The 18,916-nt window shown below is 38.7% G+C and overlaps 1 protein-coding gene across 1 annotated transcript; it reads right to left on the reverse strand.

The window, feature by feature from the left end:
* Nucleotides 1–619: 619 nt before the first annotated feature.
* LOC127802343 (TIP41-like protein) lies at nt 620–18,909 on the reverse strand. Its single transcript, XM_052338094.1, has 8 exons — nt 18,634–18,909; nt 7,205–7,390; nt 2,539–2,626; nt 2,207–2,323; nt 2,051–2,110; nt 1,864–1,905; nt 1,560–1,688; nt 620–909 (listed from the first exon to the last, which is right to left on the reverse strand). The coding sequence occupies exons 1-8, from the start codon at nt 18,771–18,773 to the stop codon at nt 787–789; spliced, it is 885 nt and encodes a 294-aa protein (XP_052194054.1). The 5' UTR covers nt 18,774–18,909; the 3' UTR covers nt 620–786.
* Nucleotides 18,910–18,916: the final 7 nt, after the last annotated feature.

Here is an 18,916-nt window from a genome sequence, read left to right on the forward strand (position 1 = left end):
GTGCTTTTTAGGCAAATCTCAGAGGCAGTGCATGAAATTTACCCTATTTTAAATTGATGTATAAGATTCATAGACTTCAACAGCGTTGGCGAAAAAAACTAAAATAAAAGGTCAAATTGCAGTTTCTATAAGACAGATGACTTCCCTTTTCAAATATTATGAACGAAATCTTAACTGTGCACGAACCACTACCATTAGATTTAATAAACTATTCATATTAGATTTAATTAAATACCTGAACCGGGAGGAGGTAGTTCCTCACTCAAAACTTTCTATCTTCTTATACTCTGTTATTCCCTCCTTTCACTTCGCCATTACTTCTAGTCAAATTCCTCCCTACATCTTCAAGCTCCTACCAGACGTACAAACTAGATTTACCTAACACCGAAAAGAAAAAGAGAAACATTTCTTCAACCTGCTGAATGTAATTTCAAGAAATAAATTCTGCCTGTGGATCGGGTAATCCCTACAACATTCAAGGTATTCTTCTTATTTACAGCTGGCCCAAGCCTGAATAAAGGAGGATTGTGCTAGATAGCCAATAGCCAATAGCTAGCATAAAACTCGCCAGACTAAACATCATGAATACCAAACAAATAAAATAGCCAAACTCATCGAGTGGGATAAAGGCTTGTGACTTGTGATTGTTATTGCAAATTTGTCTTTTGATGAAATAACTAACTGATTGAACATGGATGAAGGAAAATAACATAAACACAAAAGACAGATAGGAGACGGGCCTTTCTCATGAAGATTCAGAACAGGTTTGATCCACAATAATAAGGATTAATTACAGCCTGACAAGTTACCAGGGAGTTTAAGCTTTTGGGTCTTCCGCATGATGACTGGAAGCATCCGAGAGATGATGTTTGGATCATTATATGCCACAGAATCATATGGATAGCCATTCTGCATTATTTGACAAGACAACCCCATCTATTTAACTGATTAAAGTTGGAACGATCATAAAGAAACTAAACTGCTTCAGTTTGCATCAACAACACATGCACACATATATCATTAAAAGTTGTCATCAGGCTAAATAACTACAATAACAACAATATACCAAACCTTTATCCTACTATGCAGAGTAGGCTATGTGAATTCTAGCTCTCTAGTCATTTCTGATCTATCTACGACTAAGACTCTTGTAGGTCTCATCAGGCCAACGGCTACTGATTTTGATTCTCTTACAGAAAATATGGTCATATAGAATGCTTCAATTACAATTACCACAATGTCAACAGAAAAGGATTTTCCAGAGAGGCTGCAGTGAAATGTCATAGTGCAAGAGAATTGGAGAATGATCTCAGAACCCTTTAGGGGTAAGCAGAAGAAGTACTAGTGCTCAGCAGCCACAAGATTATTCAGTAAGAAAGAGAATCCTCTCCTTAAAATATCAGAAGTGTTTACTAATGCATTAAGAGAAAACAGATGGTGTACTCTAATTATCCAAAGCAATGCAATCATCCCTTTAGCTACCCAAAAGAAACAAAAAGGGCAGCAATAGGAGAAAAAGATGATTATATTTGTGGACACACAGAACAGAGTAAACTTACAGCAGATAAAGACTGATATGTGGATTCTCTCCAACAGCATTCTCGAAGAATAATGGGGCTTTGATCCTCTGCAAACACACAATGCATGCGTGTATCCCTTAATCTCATAAGCACTCCATCAACTCTAAGCTGCAAGAAGAAAGTCATTCATGCTCTTTTAGTTCATTGAAAAAAGGCCAATTACTTTACATATTTAAACATTTTCCTGTGTTGAATAGCAGGATTCCAAAGATTAGCAATGAAATAAATATATTATTCAATGCTTTTAAGTTGAAAGTTAATGACATAAAAAAGTTAAACTCACCCAGAAACGCAAGAGAAGAAACCAAGAACTTGGCATCACCCGCTACAAAATCATACATTTTGATCAGTCCTCAGTCATCCAAAGATTGATGGGGGAACTTATTGAAATAAAATGGATAAAACGATTGAGAAGATAGCAGATTATGACCATTCTAGGTTTAAACAATCAAGAGATTCGAGATTTTTACCACTTTCACGGTTAAAAGCGAGACACCATTATCAGCCAATTCATCTTCATACAAAATCACCTGTGAAGTACAATGAGACCATATAACAGGCGAGCAAATAGAATATCAAAAATACATATAAACGAAAAATGGCTCCTACACTCCTCTGCTACCAACCTCATCGTAGAAGAGAATAGGCTCTTTGGATGCCAGTGAAGCCAAATCAATTTCCTGTTTGCATTCCTCCCAGTGAAGGCTGCAGTTGGCCCCTTCAGAGGTTACTTCAGATCCTAGCTGGCCATCAAAAATAGTGGCACCATGGAAAAATGTCATACAATGGGAATGCCAGTAATATAGCAGGCTATATTTCGAGCACAATTAGTAGCTCTTAATCTATGTCTGAAATGTGTGATATGTGCCATAATACTTCCAAGTAAAATGGATTCACATGAAACAATGTAATGACATCAAATTATAAAAACATGCACAATGTCCAGAGGAGCACACACCTCTGCATTTACATCAACAGTTTCACTTCCACAGTACGGTGTCGTGAAGGTATAATCATAATCCAGTATTACCTGCTGGAAGGGTTTGCTGAAAATATCCAAAAGAAATGAGAGTTGGGAAAGCAATGTTTCTGCAGAGCAAGACCAGCAGAGTAGGGGCAGGGGGGGTGTGGAGAAAAGAAAGAATCAATAATTCTCAGTGTTACTACACATTACAGAAAGTAGTTTTACAAAATGACCACATAAACTACCAAGTTCACATTTCATGACAAAAGAATCAAATGAACAAATACTTCGCACAAATGGAATGTGAAGATTGAAAAGGCATGGCAAAGATGCAGATTAGCACAAATTATGAGAAGCAAAACAAAGCAATCAAGGACAAAAGGAGCATTCTTGTGTTCTTGAAGTGATATGCTAACAACCTTTTCGATACCATTGGGCTATGGAACTTGTGAAAAAAAGGAAGGCTAACTAAAGGAAGATTCAATGCCATGAGAAATTTGAATTCTTACCCTTCTGATTCTGATTTATCAATTAGATAAAAGAAACAGGGGGATTCCTCTATATCAAATTGTGCATAATTGTCATTGTTATACACACACTAAGATAAATATTTAAACTTTCAAAATTTAAGACAGGGCCAAAATATATGCCAAGAAAAACTATTGCCAGTGAGATAGCAACACAGGTATTTATTAGAACAATGTATATATGTAGTTGATGCATTTCCTCCTCCCGCATAAGTATTTATGCATGTTTTTAAACTTTAGACAGAAATATCCTATAATCGTGTCAAAAGTATGGGCTAAGTGAGTAAAATGTCTGAACAATCCAAATATGAATTGCATAGAGATGAAACGAGTGCACACGGGCGTGTATGTGTATGTGTATGTGTGTGTGTGTGTGTGAGAGAGAGAGAGAGAGAGAGAGATTCCCACATGGAGTAATTTCTTCGGTATACTGTCCACAAGTGAAGCCACATAACTGACAAGATCTTACTAACATAACTCAAAAAGAGAAGGTGGCAAGGTGTTTGGAACAAAGCCAACATTGATTTAGTATTGAGCAGAGATTTCTTAACTTGTACAAAAGATATGAGACTATATTAAACATGCTTCACCATTCAGGATACCCACTATTATGTGTATATTTTGATAGTTCTACTTCACTATCATGCAACTGGAGCTGCAGATTTTAGTGACACAACACTGAATAGAAATGGCTGATTATCTCTCTAGGTTGGGTGGGTTTGGATAGAGGTATTTCAAATGAGGTCATTTGAAATGCCATTATTTGAAATTTAAGTGTTTGAATAATTATTATAATACAAATTTCAAATTCAATTGTTCTAATAATTGTGAAAAAAATAAATATAAAACTAAACAGTGTATGGTTAAATATTTTTCACACACACACAATATATATACATATGTACATGTAAATAATTTGTATTATACATCTGTATATCTATATATAATACATATACACATACATATATATACCTAAAATATATTTATATATACATATATGTACATATGTTTACATAAACATACATGTGTAAATATATATAAATGTATATATACCCATACACGTACATATATATGTACATAAATATATTCACATATATATACGTAAATAGATGTGGCTATATATGCATCCATATATACCTATACACGCACATAAATAAATAAATATACATAGACATGCATATGCACATATACTATATATTTATACATGCCACAGGTATTTTAATAAATATATGTTTATAAGTATTTGTTATTGATAAATGAGAATAAATTTTTTTATAAGTGTAATGCTAACCATTGCTATGGTTAAGATGCAGTAGATGGACCTTGTTTTCTGCTTAAAAACACTTGTATTAGTTGATCATAAATGCATCATGTTTTGCAACATTTTATCAACCAATAAAATTGTTTGGAAACTGAAAAGAAGGTGCACTTATTGCACCTTAACCAATGGTTAGCATTACCCCTTTTTATAATTAATGTGTAATTAAATATCTTAGTTCAAAATTTCAAATGACACCCCTTGTGGAGTCATTTGAAATTCTTCCATTTTTTAAGTCCAAATTCATGATGGATTTGGACCCAAATCCAAATCCTTGCTGTAAAATAGTAGCTAAACATTGGATTTGGGATTTCAAATCCCAAATCCCAAATGTTGGGGTCAAATGACCCCATCCAAACACAAGCTAAGGAACATCTAGACTTTGGATACCCCACTAATGATGTTTAAGTGAGAAACCTAACAGGACAATAGTCTCCTGAAGACCATACTAAATTGTAACTTTGACAAGTTATGCAAACTAGATGTCGACTTCAATTATCCAAATATGATGCTTCTAAAGCTGCAGACTAGAAATACTTGGTGATGAACACAGACTATACACCAACAGGACGGTCTTTCTTCACAAACTGGACTCAATTTTAATAGCTCATTGCATTAGTTATCAACATTCTTACCATTGCCACCAAAGCTCACTCCTCATTCTTACCACTTAAGAACATACCTGGGGACAAAATTTTCTTTCTTCTTGAGTAATTAGAAAACCAACTTAATTTATCACAACAAAATACTAGATTCTAGCGCATCAAAATCATGATTTTGTGTTTATAAAGCGTGATTTAGTAAATTCTACAACAGCCATTCATCTAGGAAATCCTCCTCATGGGCTTGGGACTTTGGGAAGATGAAAAAAGAAACATGAACAAATACTAAACACAGCATATGGGAAAATTGACAAGCAACAAAACAACAAGAATCCAAGCCTTAATCCCACTAGGTGGGATGAAAAGTAAAAACTGACAAACAAGGAGGAAAATTTACATTGAGAAGTAATGAAGTTTTTTTAACCCAGTGAAGATACTGAGTGTCCCACATTGAGCCCTTCACATGAATAGTTCATGAGACGAGGGGTTAGCCCTTCATTAAAGCATAAGATTAAATATATTCTCAGCTGAGGTACTAGGTGGACCACACATAAAATTTCACTTTCTCCAATCTCATGGCCTAAAACTTAATAATATACTACAGCTGCATCATTACAAATCCGACATGCTTACAATAGAAGTCTTTATTCACAATTATGTTCATTTAAATTTGTTAAGTACCGATGTGAGATGCTGTTTTAAATTTGTCAAGTACCCATGTGAGAAAGTTGAACCTAGGGTGAGGGTATGCATGATTTTTTCATGTCTAAGTGGATGTGCATCCACATCTATGTATAATTAGTTGAGTTTGCTATAACCATCGATAAGACTTTCAATCAATCCACAATGTGCAATATTAGTTAGCACATGCTATTTTCCTCTAAAAATTCAAAAATAATTAAAGAAAAATAAATCCAATAATGTCATAGTGTCCTTGAACATGAGAATTAGTCCTTGAAATGAGAATTAGAGGAATTGAATACTTATATACCCACTCCCAACTCCCACAACCTATTCATGCCACAATGGTCCTGACCCACCTAATTGTGCAACTTCATCTTGAATGCACAAAGTTCATCATTCTAACCTTTCATCTTGTTTTCTGTAACTTCTGAAATCCGAATGCTGTAACTGACAATTCATCTTGCATTGATCACATTATCAAGCATTTTGCCTTACTTATCCTAGAACATTCACATACAACATAATTTCTCAAATTCTTCCTAACACACAAATCATGCAAACTTTCTTCCTAAGTACGGTGCAGGAAGGATATCATCAGTTGAAGCACTCAAGAATCTGAATCATGAAGAAGTATTCCAGTATAATAGATGTTTTCTCCTCTCTCATATCAACTGGATATCATCTGTTCAGCTCATTAGCATAATTGCAAGATGTGACTGACATGAGCTCTTCTACTGCATGCTAAAATTCACAAAGATATTTCACATAACTAATCATTAAGATCGGTTGACAGAAAAGTAATTTATGCCCAACTCCATCTCACGCCGCTTCTTTCAGAAGGCCATATGATGACGAAACAATGTGCCTAAAATTATTTTCTTCTTCTGTAGAGTTCACAATCTAATTTCTTGAACAAATTCCTAATCTTCTTGTGGTATATAACTAAGAAAACCACCAGATGATGGAGCTAGTTCTTGTGCTATCCTTTCAGATGCAGATATATAGAAGTGACTTCACATGGGAATCTTTATGAGGGACAAGAATTTCAGAAAGTTAACTAGCCTCCTCTGGCTTGTATCAATGCCAGAAATGATGCCTATCTCTCTAATCCGTATGCAAATGTGAAGCACCAAATTTCTTTGATTTCATGTTGCAAGTAGTTAGCATTTACCACCTACATGTTTCCCTCCAAGCGATTGAAGCTTGCTCAACTCAGGAGTAAGAAATGCACACCCATTTACTTGTTGCTTTCAATGCCTGTCTATCTTTGTCAAATATTTCCATTTAGTTTAAGTAATTAAACATCATCCTGCATCAATTCTAAAGGAATCTTTGTGAATTTAGTCCAAAATTACTAAAAGTATTGTTGTTGTAGGTGTTAATTTAGCTAAATGAGTTATAGGACTTTAACAAGGTAAGGCAAAATAGCAAAAGTGAACCCCCCCCCCGCCCCCCCCACACACACACACGCAAGGAGCCTCATGCAGTGGGAGACCCCTTTTTTAGGTATGCATACATGCACAACTTACCTTCTGAATTTCCATTTTGCAGCTGCAGGAACCTCCACTGGTGGTAATGCTTCTTGCTTCCAGCCAGTTAGAGCATCAAATGCATTAAAATGAATCTTAATGCTGCTATTCATGTGTTTAAGAGCCAAAGCACTGTCCCCAAAAACCATCTCTGGCAAGTGGGATGTCTGAAGCTTATCTTCCCATCTGCAAACATATCATCTATCGTATTCAACTTGTAGCAAATACATGTGCATTAACAACTCCAGTTAAGGAACAGCATGTCCATTTAATCAGAAGATCATAATTAATCTAAAAACAAGTAAAAATTGTAGTGTATAGAACAACACATTATATAATTTAGCAAAAAGAAATTAAATACTCATATTATGAGAGAGAAGTGTCATATACTGCTGAAGCTGAGAACACAAATGTTAACTTCTTAAAAAAAATGCAAACTAAACTTAATTATTGAACGATTCATAAGTTACAAGTGCCACTTCCGTGATTGAGTTCTTAATACAAGCAAAATTCTTGACTTTTTACAATACATGCTTCAATATAAATCTTCACCATTCTACTGAAACGATATTCTCAGACATCCATACCATTTAAACAAAGGTAAATGCCTAAAAATTTAAGTAGAAGTTAAAAAATTGTTTTAAATAAACTTTGTGCCTTACACTTTCACTCAAATCCCATTTGGTCCCCTAATTTGTCAAATCTGAAGTCAACCCCCCTATAGTAACATTCTTGTATCATATGACCCAAAATGTGAAATTCAAAAAGAAAAATATAAAGTATAGCTCAGATGATAATGAAGGCATGACCTTTTCGAAGAAGAAATACAATTCCTGCCCCCACATTTTCATCTAAATCCTACTTTATTGCCTTTTAGAAAGGTACTGTGGTTACACCCATGTTAAAGTACTAAACTCTCTATCAGTAGGCTAGTACAACTACCATAGAATGAAAGCCTGATACGTCTCACCAACTCAACTGAGATCAGAAACTAGGGCATCCCCTGTGCACAAGGCTTCCCATTTTGCGAGAGTGGGGATAGTTGTTTTTGCACACAACCTTACCCTTACTTTACAAAGAGGCTATTTTAACAACTTGAACCCATGCCCTTCCAGTTGCAAAAAGTTTGAAAACTACAATTTCTCAAATTTCAAAATGTTTTGAAGAGCATAAGGTTAGTTCACTGGTAGTTGCTACAGCAGCAAAGGAGGAGATGATCAGGAGGACGTGTAACAAACTTCTAAATTTTGTGCAACAGTACCAAAGAAATCACAATTTTTTTTATATGTTATCTTAATTTGAACCTATAACCAAAACAGAGAGTGGATTTTTTCTTAAATCTAAAATATTGATCAAGCAGGATTGTGATGGGCCTAGATCTGGATGATCCAGATTGCATCACTACACGATCCTATTATCCTATACTGACCATGCCAAGGTCCTGCCAAACAGATTGCATGTGTGATCCTAATCAATTCCATGAAAATGGATGGTAATATCATACGATTCCATGATCCGGATTGGGATTTTATTGACTATGAAAGATTTTTTCAAGATTGCAAACTCCTCTACTCAGGATTAAATGAGACATAACGGATGCAATGAGTCTTGGTTGGATCATTTCCAGATTTAGCAGACGATTTTGAGTTATTATTGGATATAAAGGTTGCAACTTTCATTTCTGTCATCCTCTTCTTTCATACATGGGCATTATAACTTTATCTGATTGGGAAAAAAAAAAAAAAAAAGAAAGAAAGAAAAGCTTGAAAACATTGACTGAAAGTCCAACAGCAACAAAAACCTTCACTCCCTCTTCATCATGAATTCCTATATCTAAGTTGCCTGAGCTTTTTCCCTCCCTCTCACGTAGATGTCATGGAAGGCTACTGAGAACCAATGATTCTAGTAGCTAGAAGTTTTAGTTATTTTTTGCTTACTAATGTAATTTCCCTATTGCTGTAATTTTGTTTTTTTACTGCTGTAACTCCACTATTAATATTAGTTAGTAAAGCTAGAAGATTCCCCACGTGGAGGGGGAATAGAATAGGACAAAAGGGCAGCTATAATTGCATGGAGAAAGGATTTGTTGTGGTCGCCCTCCACCTATTAGTGTATAAATATTCCTAGGCTTGCTGGGAAGAGTATCATTGAATTGAATATCAGAATCAATTCCTCCTTCTATTGCTCTTATCTCTCTCTTTCTTCTTTCACTCTCGCTCTCTCCCTCCCTTGCTTTGTTCTGTTATGATTCGGTAGAAACCAACTCCTAATCCATTCCGGGATAGGAGTGTCTAAATTCACAGACGAGTCGTGACATTTTAGTATCAGAGCGACCTTTCCTCGGCTGGTTAAGAAGGAAGACGGTGATGGCAGAAGGGACCCACATGAAGAATTTGGAATCACAACTGCAATAGGCTAGCTCGACCATGACCGATTGCCAAAATCAAATCGACCAGCTAGAATTAGGAGCTACCCAGAGCCATGAAGCAATCATGGCGTTGGATCGCCAAGTGGAGAGAACCATGGATGGATTGGAGCGGAGGCTGGAAGGGTCCATCGCAAGGCTGTGAGATGAACTGGGTGCACAAATGCAACAGTTCATGGTCATGTTTGCTCGCCTGAACCCGGTAAGTTTATCTCTTGATTTTCCACCCAGAGAGCATACATAACCAATCTTGCAGAGGAATAGGATTAACAGGGGACATGGAACTAGAGATTGAGGTGGATCCATAGGAGGAGTTAGCTGGACTGATGGACAGGGGTCGGGAAGGCCCTGTAAATCATCAACACCCGAGGTTTCCGATGCCCCAGATGGAGATTCCTACTTTCGAGGGAGTCAATCATCGATAGTGGCTGAGGAAATGTGAAAAGATGTTTGAATGGTATGGTGTCCATGAGAGGTAGAGATGGCAAAATGGGCTTGGCCTGACGGGTTAGCCCGTTGGGGCCCGGCCCGGCCCGACACCGGGCTAGGGCCAGCATTTTGCTGGCCCATTTAAGGCCGGGCCGATTTGGCCCGACCCGCTAATCGGCCACACACCCCTCCCCCCCCCCCAAATAGCTCGCGCCCCTCGCTCTCAGCCTCGCCTCTTGCCCTCTGTCTCTCCCTCGCCCTCACCCTCTGTCGCCCTCGCCCTCTATCTCGCCCTCTGTCGCTCGCGCCCCTCACTCTCAGTCTCGCCCCTCGCCCTCTCTCGCTCACTGCCTACTGCTGCTCGCCCTTGCTCTCACGCCGCCTGCCTACTGTTGCCTAGCTAAAGGTAAGTTCAAGTTTTATTCCCCTGCCAAGTGTGATTCTTTTAAATGAATTGTGTTAATTATTTGTAGTGTAGATTCTTTTAAATTTAATCATAATTTAAAATGAATTGTTTTAATTGTTTACAGTGTGGATTCTTTTATTAGAATGGATGGTGATGATCAAATTTCGAGAGGAATCCCTAGTAATGTTAATGAGGAATCCATATCACAATCACAATCAAAAAAGCCTAAGACTTTAACCTCTGATGTGTGGAACCATTTTGTGAAAATTGGTGTTGGTAGTGATGGCAAACCAAGGTGTAAATGCAAGGGGTGTGGTAAAGAATATTCATGTCCATCTAAATTAGGAACCTCTCATTTAAGTTGTCATATTCCTAAATGTATGATGATTTTTAAGTATAATGATGCGGGAGATATGCTTATTGATTATGAAGGGAAGTTGAAGAGAAAAAAATTTGACCCTAAAGTAAATCTGTAAAATTATGTCTATTTTGTAACTTCTGATATAATACATTACAACTTTGAGAATGGCAGGTGTAAAGGAATTGGCTTGCAACTAAAGAAGGAAGTAGGTAAACAGAAGTGGGCCACGTAGTCAAAGTGGGCTAAATGGCCAAAAATGGTATCAAACAGAAAAAAAAAAAAAAAAAAATCTGGGCGGGTTGGGCTGGCCCGTTTGGCCCGCGGGCCCATGTAGGGCCGGCAATCTGTTGGCCCGTTTTTAAGCGGGCCGATTTGGCCCGGCCCCCTTGGCCCGCGGGCCACTTGGTGGCGGGCCGGCCCGGCTCGTTTGCCATCTCTAATGAGAGGTAGAGAGTACCACTGGCTGCAACCTATTTCAATGAGGTGGTTGAGGCATGGTATCAAGGGAGCATTAGACAAGGGAGGATTTATACTTGGGAGGAATTCTCTGAAAGGTTGTGTGAAAGGTTTGAGGAGAGAAGCATGGTGGACATTATAGAGGAATTTAACAAATTGAAGCAAACCGGTAGTGTGGAGAGCTACCAAAAACGTTTCGAGGAATTGAGATCTCTCATGATCCAACATAATCCTCACCTATCAGAAACCTACTTTGTGTCAAGTTATCTAAGTGGCCTTAATGATGAGCTCAGGCCAATGGTAAAAGTGTTGAGGCCTTAGTCGGTGGAGCAAGCCTCAAAGAATGCTAGGTTGCAAGAGTTGGTGGTAGAAGCCTTAATGAGGAAGTAAAGATAACAAACGAGGGGAGTGGGAGTAGGGTCATCTAATGCCGGGATCTGATAAAAGGAAATAGCGGGGTGAGAAGGTGGTAGGCCCTAACCCAACTCCTTTTGGAGAGCAACTAAGGGAACATAGGAGACTAGTAGGATTGTGCTTTCGGTGTGGAGAGAAGTACCATGAGGGACATCAGTGCAAAAGCCAAATACTACTGCTAGAAGGGGATGAGGAGTCTAACCAAGAGTTAACAGAAGAAGAAGAAGATGAGGAAGGGGCCAAGGAGGACAATGGAGAAATATCAATCCATGCCTTGAAGGGGATAACCAACAATAAAATAATAAAGGTGGAAGGGCAGATTAAAGGAAAAGGCCTGATGGTTTTAATTGATAGTGAAAGGACCCACAGCTTTTAGATGAAGGCACAACCAAGAGGCTGAAATGTCAACTCACGGGCACACCACCCTTGAGTGTGAACGTGGCCAATGGCTAATGAGTGATGAGTACCTTGGCTTGTAACAGGTTCTACTGGGAGATGTAGGGTGAAAAATTTGAAGCAGACCTAAGATTGTTACATTTGGGGGGATGTGATGTAGTATTGGGAGTGGATTGGATGAAAGGAGTAAGCCCAATTAGCTTTGACTTTAACCAAATGGAGGTGTCATTTGAAAAGGAAGGAAGAATGATGATATTGATAGGAGGTAAGGAGGCTAGAACATGCAAGATGATAACAAGGAGGAGGTTGCAAAAGGTACTTAGGGGAAACGAAGTCAGCCGGCCAATCTTTTCTCCATCATAGCAATTGAGGAGCTCCTAGGAGGGCATGAGAGGGCCTACCTAACTGTCAGCTCAACCGAGGAACTCCGTGACCAAGTAAATCACTTAGATTGTATTAATGAATTGCTGGCAGAATATGAGGACCTTTACATGGAACCCAAATCCCTACCTCACACCATTCACCTAAAGCCAAATACCGAACCCATTAATGTGAGATCTTATCGATACCCTCCATTTCAAAAGAATGAAATAGAGAAAATGGGTAGGGAAATGCTCCAACAATCCATTATTAGGCCCAGCCAAAGCCCCTTTGCTTCTCTTGTCCTATTAATTAAAAAGAAATATGAATCATGGCGATTTTGTGTGGATTACCGTCAACTTAATGCCATGACCATCGAAGACAAATTCCCTATACCTTTGGTGGAAGACCTCTTAGACGAACTTCACCAAGCCCAATTCTTTTCAAAGCTTGATTTGCGTTCGAGGTACCACCAAATTAGGATGAGGCTGGAAGATATACATAAGACAGCCTTTAGGACTCACCATGGACACCTTGAATTCTTGGTGATGCCATTTGAGCTCACTAATGCCTCGACCACCTTCCAATCCTTAATGAATCGAATATTTGAACCTTATCTCCGAAAATTTATCCTTGTATTCTATGATGGCATACTAGTCTATAGCCCTTCCCTTAACCAACACCTAATTCATCTTAAGACCAGCTTGACATCCTCAAATCTAACCAGCTTTTCATTAAGAAATCTAAGTGTGCATTTGGTCAAAGGCAAGTGGAATATTTGGGGCACATCATATCCAAGGAAGGGGTTAGCATTGATCCAAAAAAGGTGGAGGCTATGGTGTCTTGGTCGAGGCCTAATTCAATGAGATCTTTGAGGGGGTTCCTAGGACTGACTGGGTACTACCGTCGGTTTGTAAGAAATTATGGAATTCTTAGCAAACCACTAACAGAATTATTGAAGAAAGGGAATTTTAGTGGGGGCCCTGAGGCTGAAGGGGCCTTTAAGAAGTTAAAGGAAGCCATGAGTGAAGTGCTGGTATTAGGGCTGCCCGGCTTTAGTAAGCCCTTTGTCCTAGAGATAGACGCATGCGGGAGTGGTGTAGGAGCGGACCTAGCTCAAGGAGGGAGGCCATTGGCATTCTTAAGCCAAGCTTTGGGCCCAAAACATTTGGGACTTAGCATATATGAGGAGTTTCTCGCAGTTTTGATGGTTGTAGATAAATGGAGACATTACTTGGAAGTGGGAAGATTTATAATTAAAATGGACCACGAAAGTTTGAAGTTTCTATTGCAACATAAACTACAAACGCAGTTGCAAAGAAAAGGCATGGCCAAATTGATGGGTTTAGACTACTTGATACAATACAAGAAGGGAAAAGAAAATGTGGTTGCAGATGCACTTTCAAGATGCCATGAGGAAGGGAGTGTAACAGCCATAACTACTGTCATTCCTAAATGGTGCTAGCAGGTGATAGAAAGCTATGCAAGAGATGAAAAAGTGAGGGAATTACTGGAAAAGGTGGTCATGGGATTTGAAGGGGTCGAAGGGTATACATTGGTGGATGGGATGTCGAGACATCAAGGCCGGATTGTAATTGGGGATAATGATTGGGGAACACTCCAGGATCCAAAACACTTATCTACGGGTGAAACAACTCTTTCATTGGCCAGGGCTGAGAGTAAGAAAATTTGTGTTGGGTTGTGTCATTTGCAAGAGATGCAAAGCTAAGAATGTAGCCTACCCTGGACTTTTACAGCCTTTGTCAGTGCTCGAGCAAGCCTGGTTTAGTGTTTCTATGGATTTTATCGAAGGGCTGCCTAAGTTGGAAGGAAAGGACAGTATAATAGTTGTGGTAGATTGATTCACAAAATTTGCTCATTTTATAGGATTGACCCATCCTAATACAACCCAAGAAGTAGCTAGAATCTTCATGGATCAGGAAGCAGCTCTGCATGGGGTTCCTAAGACAATTATCTTTGATCATGACAAGGTTTTTACAAGCACTCTATGGAAGGAGCCTATGAAGGCGTCGGGCACTAAGTGGAATATGTCTTCAGCCTATCATCCCCAAACATATGGGAATATTGAGTAGGTAAACCAAGACTTGGAAAATTATTTGAGATGTATTAGAATCTTGCAACCTAAGAGCTGGCATAGATGGCTATCCCTAGCCCAGTGGTGGTACAACTCCAACCACCACTCTTCCCTAAAAATGTCTCCCTTTGAGGCTCTCTTTGGATACAAGCCTCCTCTATTACCGACTATAGGAGAACATCCCACCGCAACCTCAATAGAAGAATACTTGTAACATAGAAGAGTGGTATTGCAACAACTAAAACAAGAATTGGCTATAGCTCGAAATAGGATGAAGCAAGCTGCAGATAAGAAAAAAAGTGACAGGGAATTTGAGGTAGGGGAGAAGGTATACTTGAGATTAAGAAAACCACACTTGAAGGCTATCACTCAAAGGCCAATCGGCTTATTGTCTACAGCTTCCGGAGGGGACTCGAATCCACTCAATTTTTCATGTATCCCTATTAAAGGAAACAACAGGGTCTGAGCAAGTGAACCCAGCAATGCCCACCATTCCTAAGAAGAAGGGTAGAATGAAAGAATCGGAAGCTATTTTGGATAGAAGGGTAGTTCACAGTCAAAGGGTTCCACTCATCCAAGTGCTGGTAAAGTGGCAGGGTGGGGCAACAAGAAGTGACACTTGGGAGTACTTGCCAAGTTTACTCAAACGATTCCCAAGAGCTATCAACCTCCTCAGCATTTCTTGAGGACAAGAAATGTGTAAAGGAGGGGGAATTGTCACGGAAGGCTCTTGAGAACCAATGATTCGCGTAGCTAGAAGTCTTAGTTATTTTTTGCTTACTAATATAATTTCCCTATTGCTGTAATTTTGTTCTTTTTACTGTTGTAACTCCACTATTAATATTAGTTAGTAAAGCTAAAAGATTCCCCACGTGGAGGGGGTATAGAATAGGACGAAAGGGCGGTTATAACCACAAGGAGAAGGGATCTGTTGTGGTGGTCGCCCTCCACCTATCGGTGTATAAATATTCCTAGGCTTGCTGGGAAGAGTATCATTGAATTGAATATTAGAATCAATTCCTCCTTCTATTGCTCTTATCTCTCTCTTTCTTTTCTCAGTCTCTTCACTCTCGCTCTCTCCCTCTTGCTTTGTTCTGTTATGTTTCGGTAGAAACCAACTCCTAATCCATTCCAGGCTAGGAGTGTCTAAAGTCACGGACGAGTCGTGATAGTAGAATCTATATTTTTTGCAATAACTTGAAGAAAATGAAGATTAGAGAAAGAAAATGTTTTAGAAATATGTTTCAAGTCCAAATTCTACCCATTGGGAGCCCATTCAACCCAAAATATGATGCTGAAAGGAGGAGGCATTCCATTTGCCCACTGGTGGCACTTTAAGGGGGTGTTTGGCTTACTAGTTTGACCACTTATAAGCTAATAGTGAAATTTAAACGCTGTATAACTTATTTAATTACACATTTGTTAAAAATTAAAGATTTTAAACATTGTCGAGCTTAAACGCTATTTGATAGAGTTTTAGAAAAGCTTCCCCCCCCAAGTTTTTCTCAAAACGTTGTACATGAAAAATAGAGTTCACCAAGTGTTTTTACAATTTTTCCCTCCATCTCTCTGCCCTTATCTCTTTTGCCGCCTCCATCTCCTTTGTCACCTCCATTGCCGCCTCCAGCTCCATCACTATCGTGGCCTCGCATTTGCCGCCTCCATCTCCATCTCCTTTGTCACCTCCACCGCCGCCTCCATCCCTCTGCCCTTCTCTTTTGCTGCCTTCATCTCCATCTCCTTCGTTGCCTCCATTGCTGGATCCAGCCTTGTCGCCGCCGCCTCCAACTCCATCGCGGCTGCTGCCTCCATCACTCTGCCCTTCCCTCTTTATTTTTATATTTGATATGTATTGATAAAATATAAAAATAAAGAATTTTATATAATATCTCAACATATATATTTAACATTTTTATCAGTGTTCTAAAACACGCTAGGCGCTAGTTGGGTGCTAGACTGGGGCCTAGGCGAAGCCTAGGAAAATTATTTAACAATGTTCTAAAAGGCGGCCTAGGCGGCCCTTGGCCATCGCGAATACCTTCAAATCACCCCCTTAGGCGCCGGGCCTGATTAATTAGGCTCAGGTGGCGCCTAGACCGCCAATGTGGCCAAGGCGATGCCTCCCAGACGTGTTTTTTGTGCCCGATTTTCCCCACCCTTTTATATCCCCTCCTCTCGTGACCGTGGTTTGGGCTCATCCGTCGCTTGACTCCATCTCCATCCCAAATCAGATGTATGGATCTAACATCTGACAACCGGATCTGAGCGACGATGATGGAACAGTTAGATCTGGCGATGCTACAGGAAGGAGACGATGATGGAATAGCAGCGAAGCAGTGGCGATGATGGCCAATTGGCATAGGTCAGCCTGGGCTGTGGTTGGACTGTAGTGGATGATGGTAGTGATCACCCTACTAGGCTCTGATGAGAGCCGAGGATTTGCTAATAACTTTATATATATATATATGCATAATATTATACATATAATATCTGTTTATAACTATATATATATAAATAGAGATAAATTTATATATATAGCCTCTATATATATATGATTTGTTATATATATATGAACATATATGTATGTATGTGTATTTGAGATAATATAAATTTTATTTAAATAATTTTTTTATGCATTGCCTAGGCCTCGCCTAGGCGCTAAGCGCCAGCCTGGCGTCCGACTAGCGCCTAACACGTTTTAGAACACTATTATTTAAATAAAATTTATATTATCCCAAATGCACATACTGTTGGAAATAAAATATTTCAAAAGACATATTTTATGTCTAATTATTTACATGTGGCCAAGAAGACTTCAAAGCTTATTCAATATCCCAAATTTAATGTTTGCTTGGAGTCCGAATGAGAGAGAGAGAGAGCCAAAGACATCAAAGGAAGAGCAGTGAGCAGCGCATGAGAGCCCCAATTTTCTCCTTCTTCCAGCCTTTGTCTGTCGGTCCAGCAAAATCGTTCTCTCTCTCTCTCTCTCTCTCTCTTTATATATATATATATAGATATATATTAATAGAAGGTGCAAAGTGGAGATAAGCTGCCAAGAAGAAGATGAAGGAGAAAAAGGTTGCTTCTGCAGCACACTCTCATGCCTTATTCGGGTTTGTTCGGATTAGACCGAGTCCTCATCTGGCCGTTGAAGACTTCGTCACTTGCAGTAGCATCATCTACTACTTTTGAGTGAAGAAGCTGGGTTTTCTCCTTTAAAATTGGGCAACCCAGGTGGCTAGGCGCCGATTGGGCCCGATTAATCAAGCCCAGTGCCTAGGATGCCGATTTGTATGTATTCGTGGTGGCCAGAAGCTGCCTAGGCCACGTTTTAGAACACTGATTTTTATGAATTAAATATAAATTTAAATATAATGGATTGTATTAATATATTTTCTAATAATTGTATATAATTTATCAACATGTAATGGTAAAAATTTTATCAGTTGGACATTAATTTATAATTTATTTATTAAAAATTAGTATTTTTATGAATTTTATTTATATTATTCAGCAATATGTCCATTTTAATCTTTTTATTCAGTTCTGATAGTTTTCAAATAAGTACATAATTATATAAATAACAATTTAAAACATATTTATCCAAATACATTATCAACTTAAACACCAATTTTAAAACTTTACATAGCATGCCAAAAATTTGTTCCTGATTTTATGTAACCCACAAATAACACCCAAGTACACACGATCAGAATAAGTCAAACGATAAGTAAAGATCATTCCCATAGAGATTGGTAACTAAACCTCTTAATTACTAAAATTAGTCACAACTAATTATATTTGGACAATCGATTACTCAAAGAAATTAAACCCTAAATTGTGCAACTAGAAAGAAAAAAATTAAACAACTAACAATCACTTAAATTCTAAAAAATTAAAATTCAATTGATTAAAACCTAACGTTTAACGCATTCAACATATATACAAGAAACATTTGGAATCATTTGATCATAAAATATAAAACCAAAAGACACAAGCAACTGATTATGGGCATATACAGGAAACAATAAATATATGTGTACATATATATATATATATATATAGAGAGAGAGAGAGAGAGAAATACTGTTGGAGGTGGAGAGAATTGAGAATCGGTCGCTTGCGAGTCTCGATCTCCCAGCCATGTATCCGCAGTCCACGCCGTCCATCAGGAAGAACCTCGGCTCCCGCCGCTTTAAGCTCATTCTCATCGGCTTCGAACTCCATTTCCTATGAAATCGCACCGTCCGCCTGAAAGCCTACCGCCGTTCGCCCTCCGGGTAGAGGTAGAGCACAGCAAAGGTCCGCCTTCTCTCTCTCTCTCTTTCTCTCGCGGGCGACTTCTGCAAAGTTGGATTTTCGCGGGCCTT

This window comes from Diospyros lotus, chromosome 5, assembly GCF_014633365.1.
Source record: "Diospyros lotus cultivar Yz01 chromosome 5, ASM1463336v1, whole genome shotgun sequence".
In the NCBI taxonomy this organism is placed as follows: domain Eukaryota; kingdom Viridiplantae; phylum Streptophyta; class Magnoliopsida; order Ericales; family Ebenaceae; genus Diospyros; species Diospyros lotus.

Bases quoted from the DNA above. Each gene is read 5' to 3' on its own strand.
- LOC127802343 (XM_052338094.1), bottom strand. From the start codon at position 18,773: ATGGAGTTCGAAGCCGATGAGAATGAGCTTAAAGCGGCGGGAGCCGAG. The intron at 1,689-1,863 runs GTGAGTTTAACT...TTCTTCTTGCAG, and splicing joins TTCTTCTCTTGCGTTTCTGG to CTTAGAGTTGATGGAGTGCT. The intron at 910-1,559 runs GTAAGTTTACTC...CAAATAATGCAG, and splicing joins CATATCAGTCTTTATCTGCT to AATGGCTATCCATATGATTC.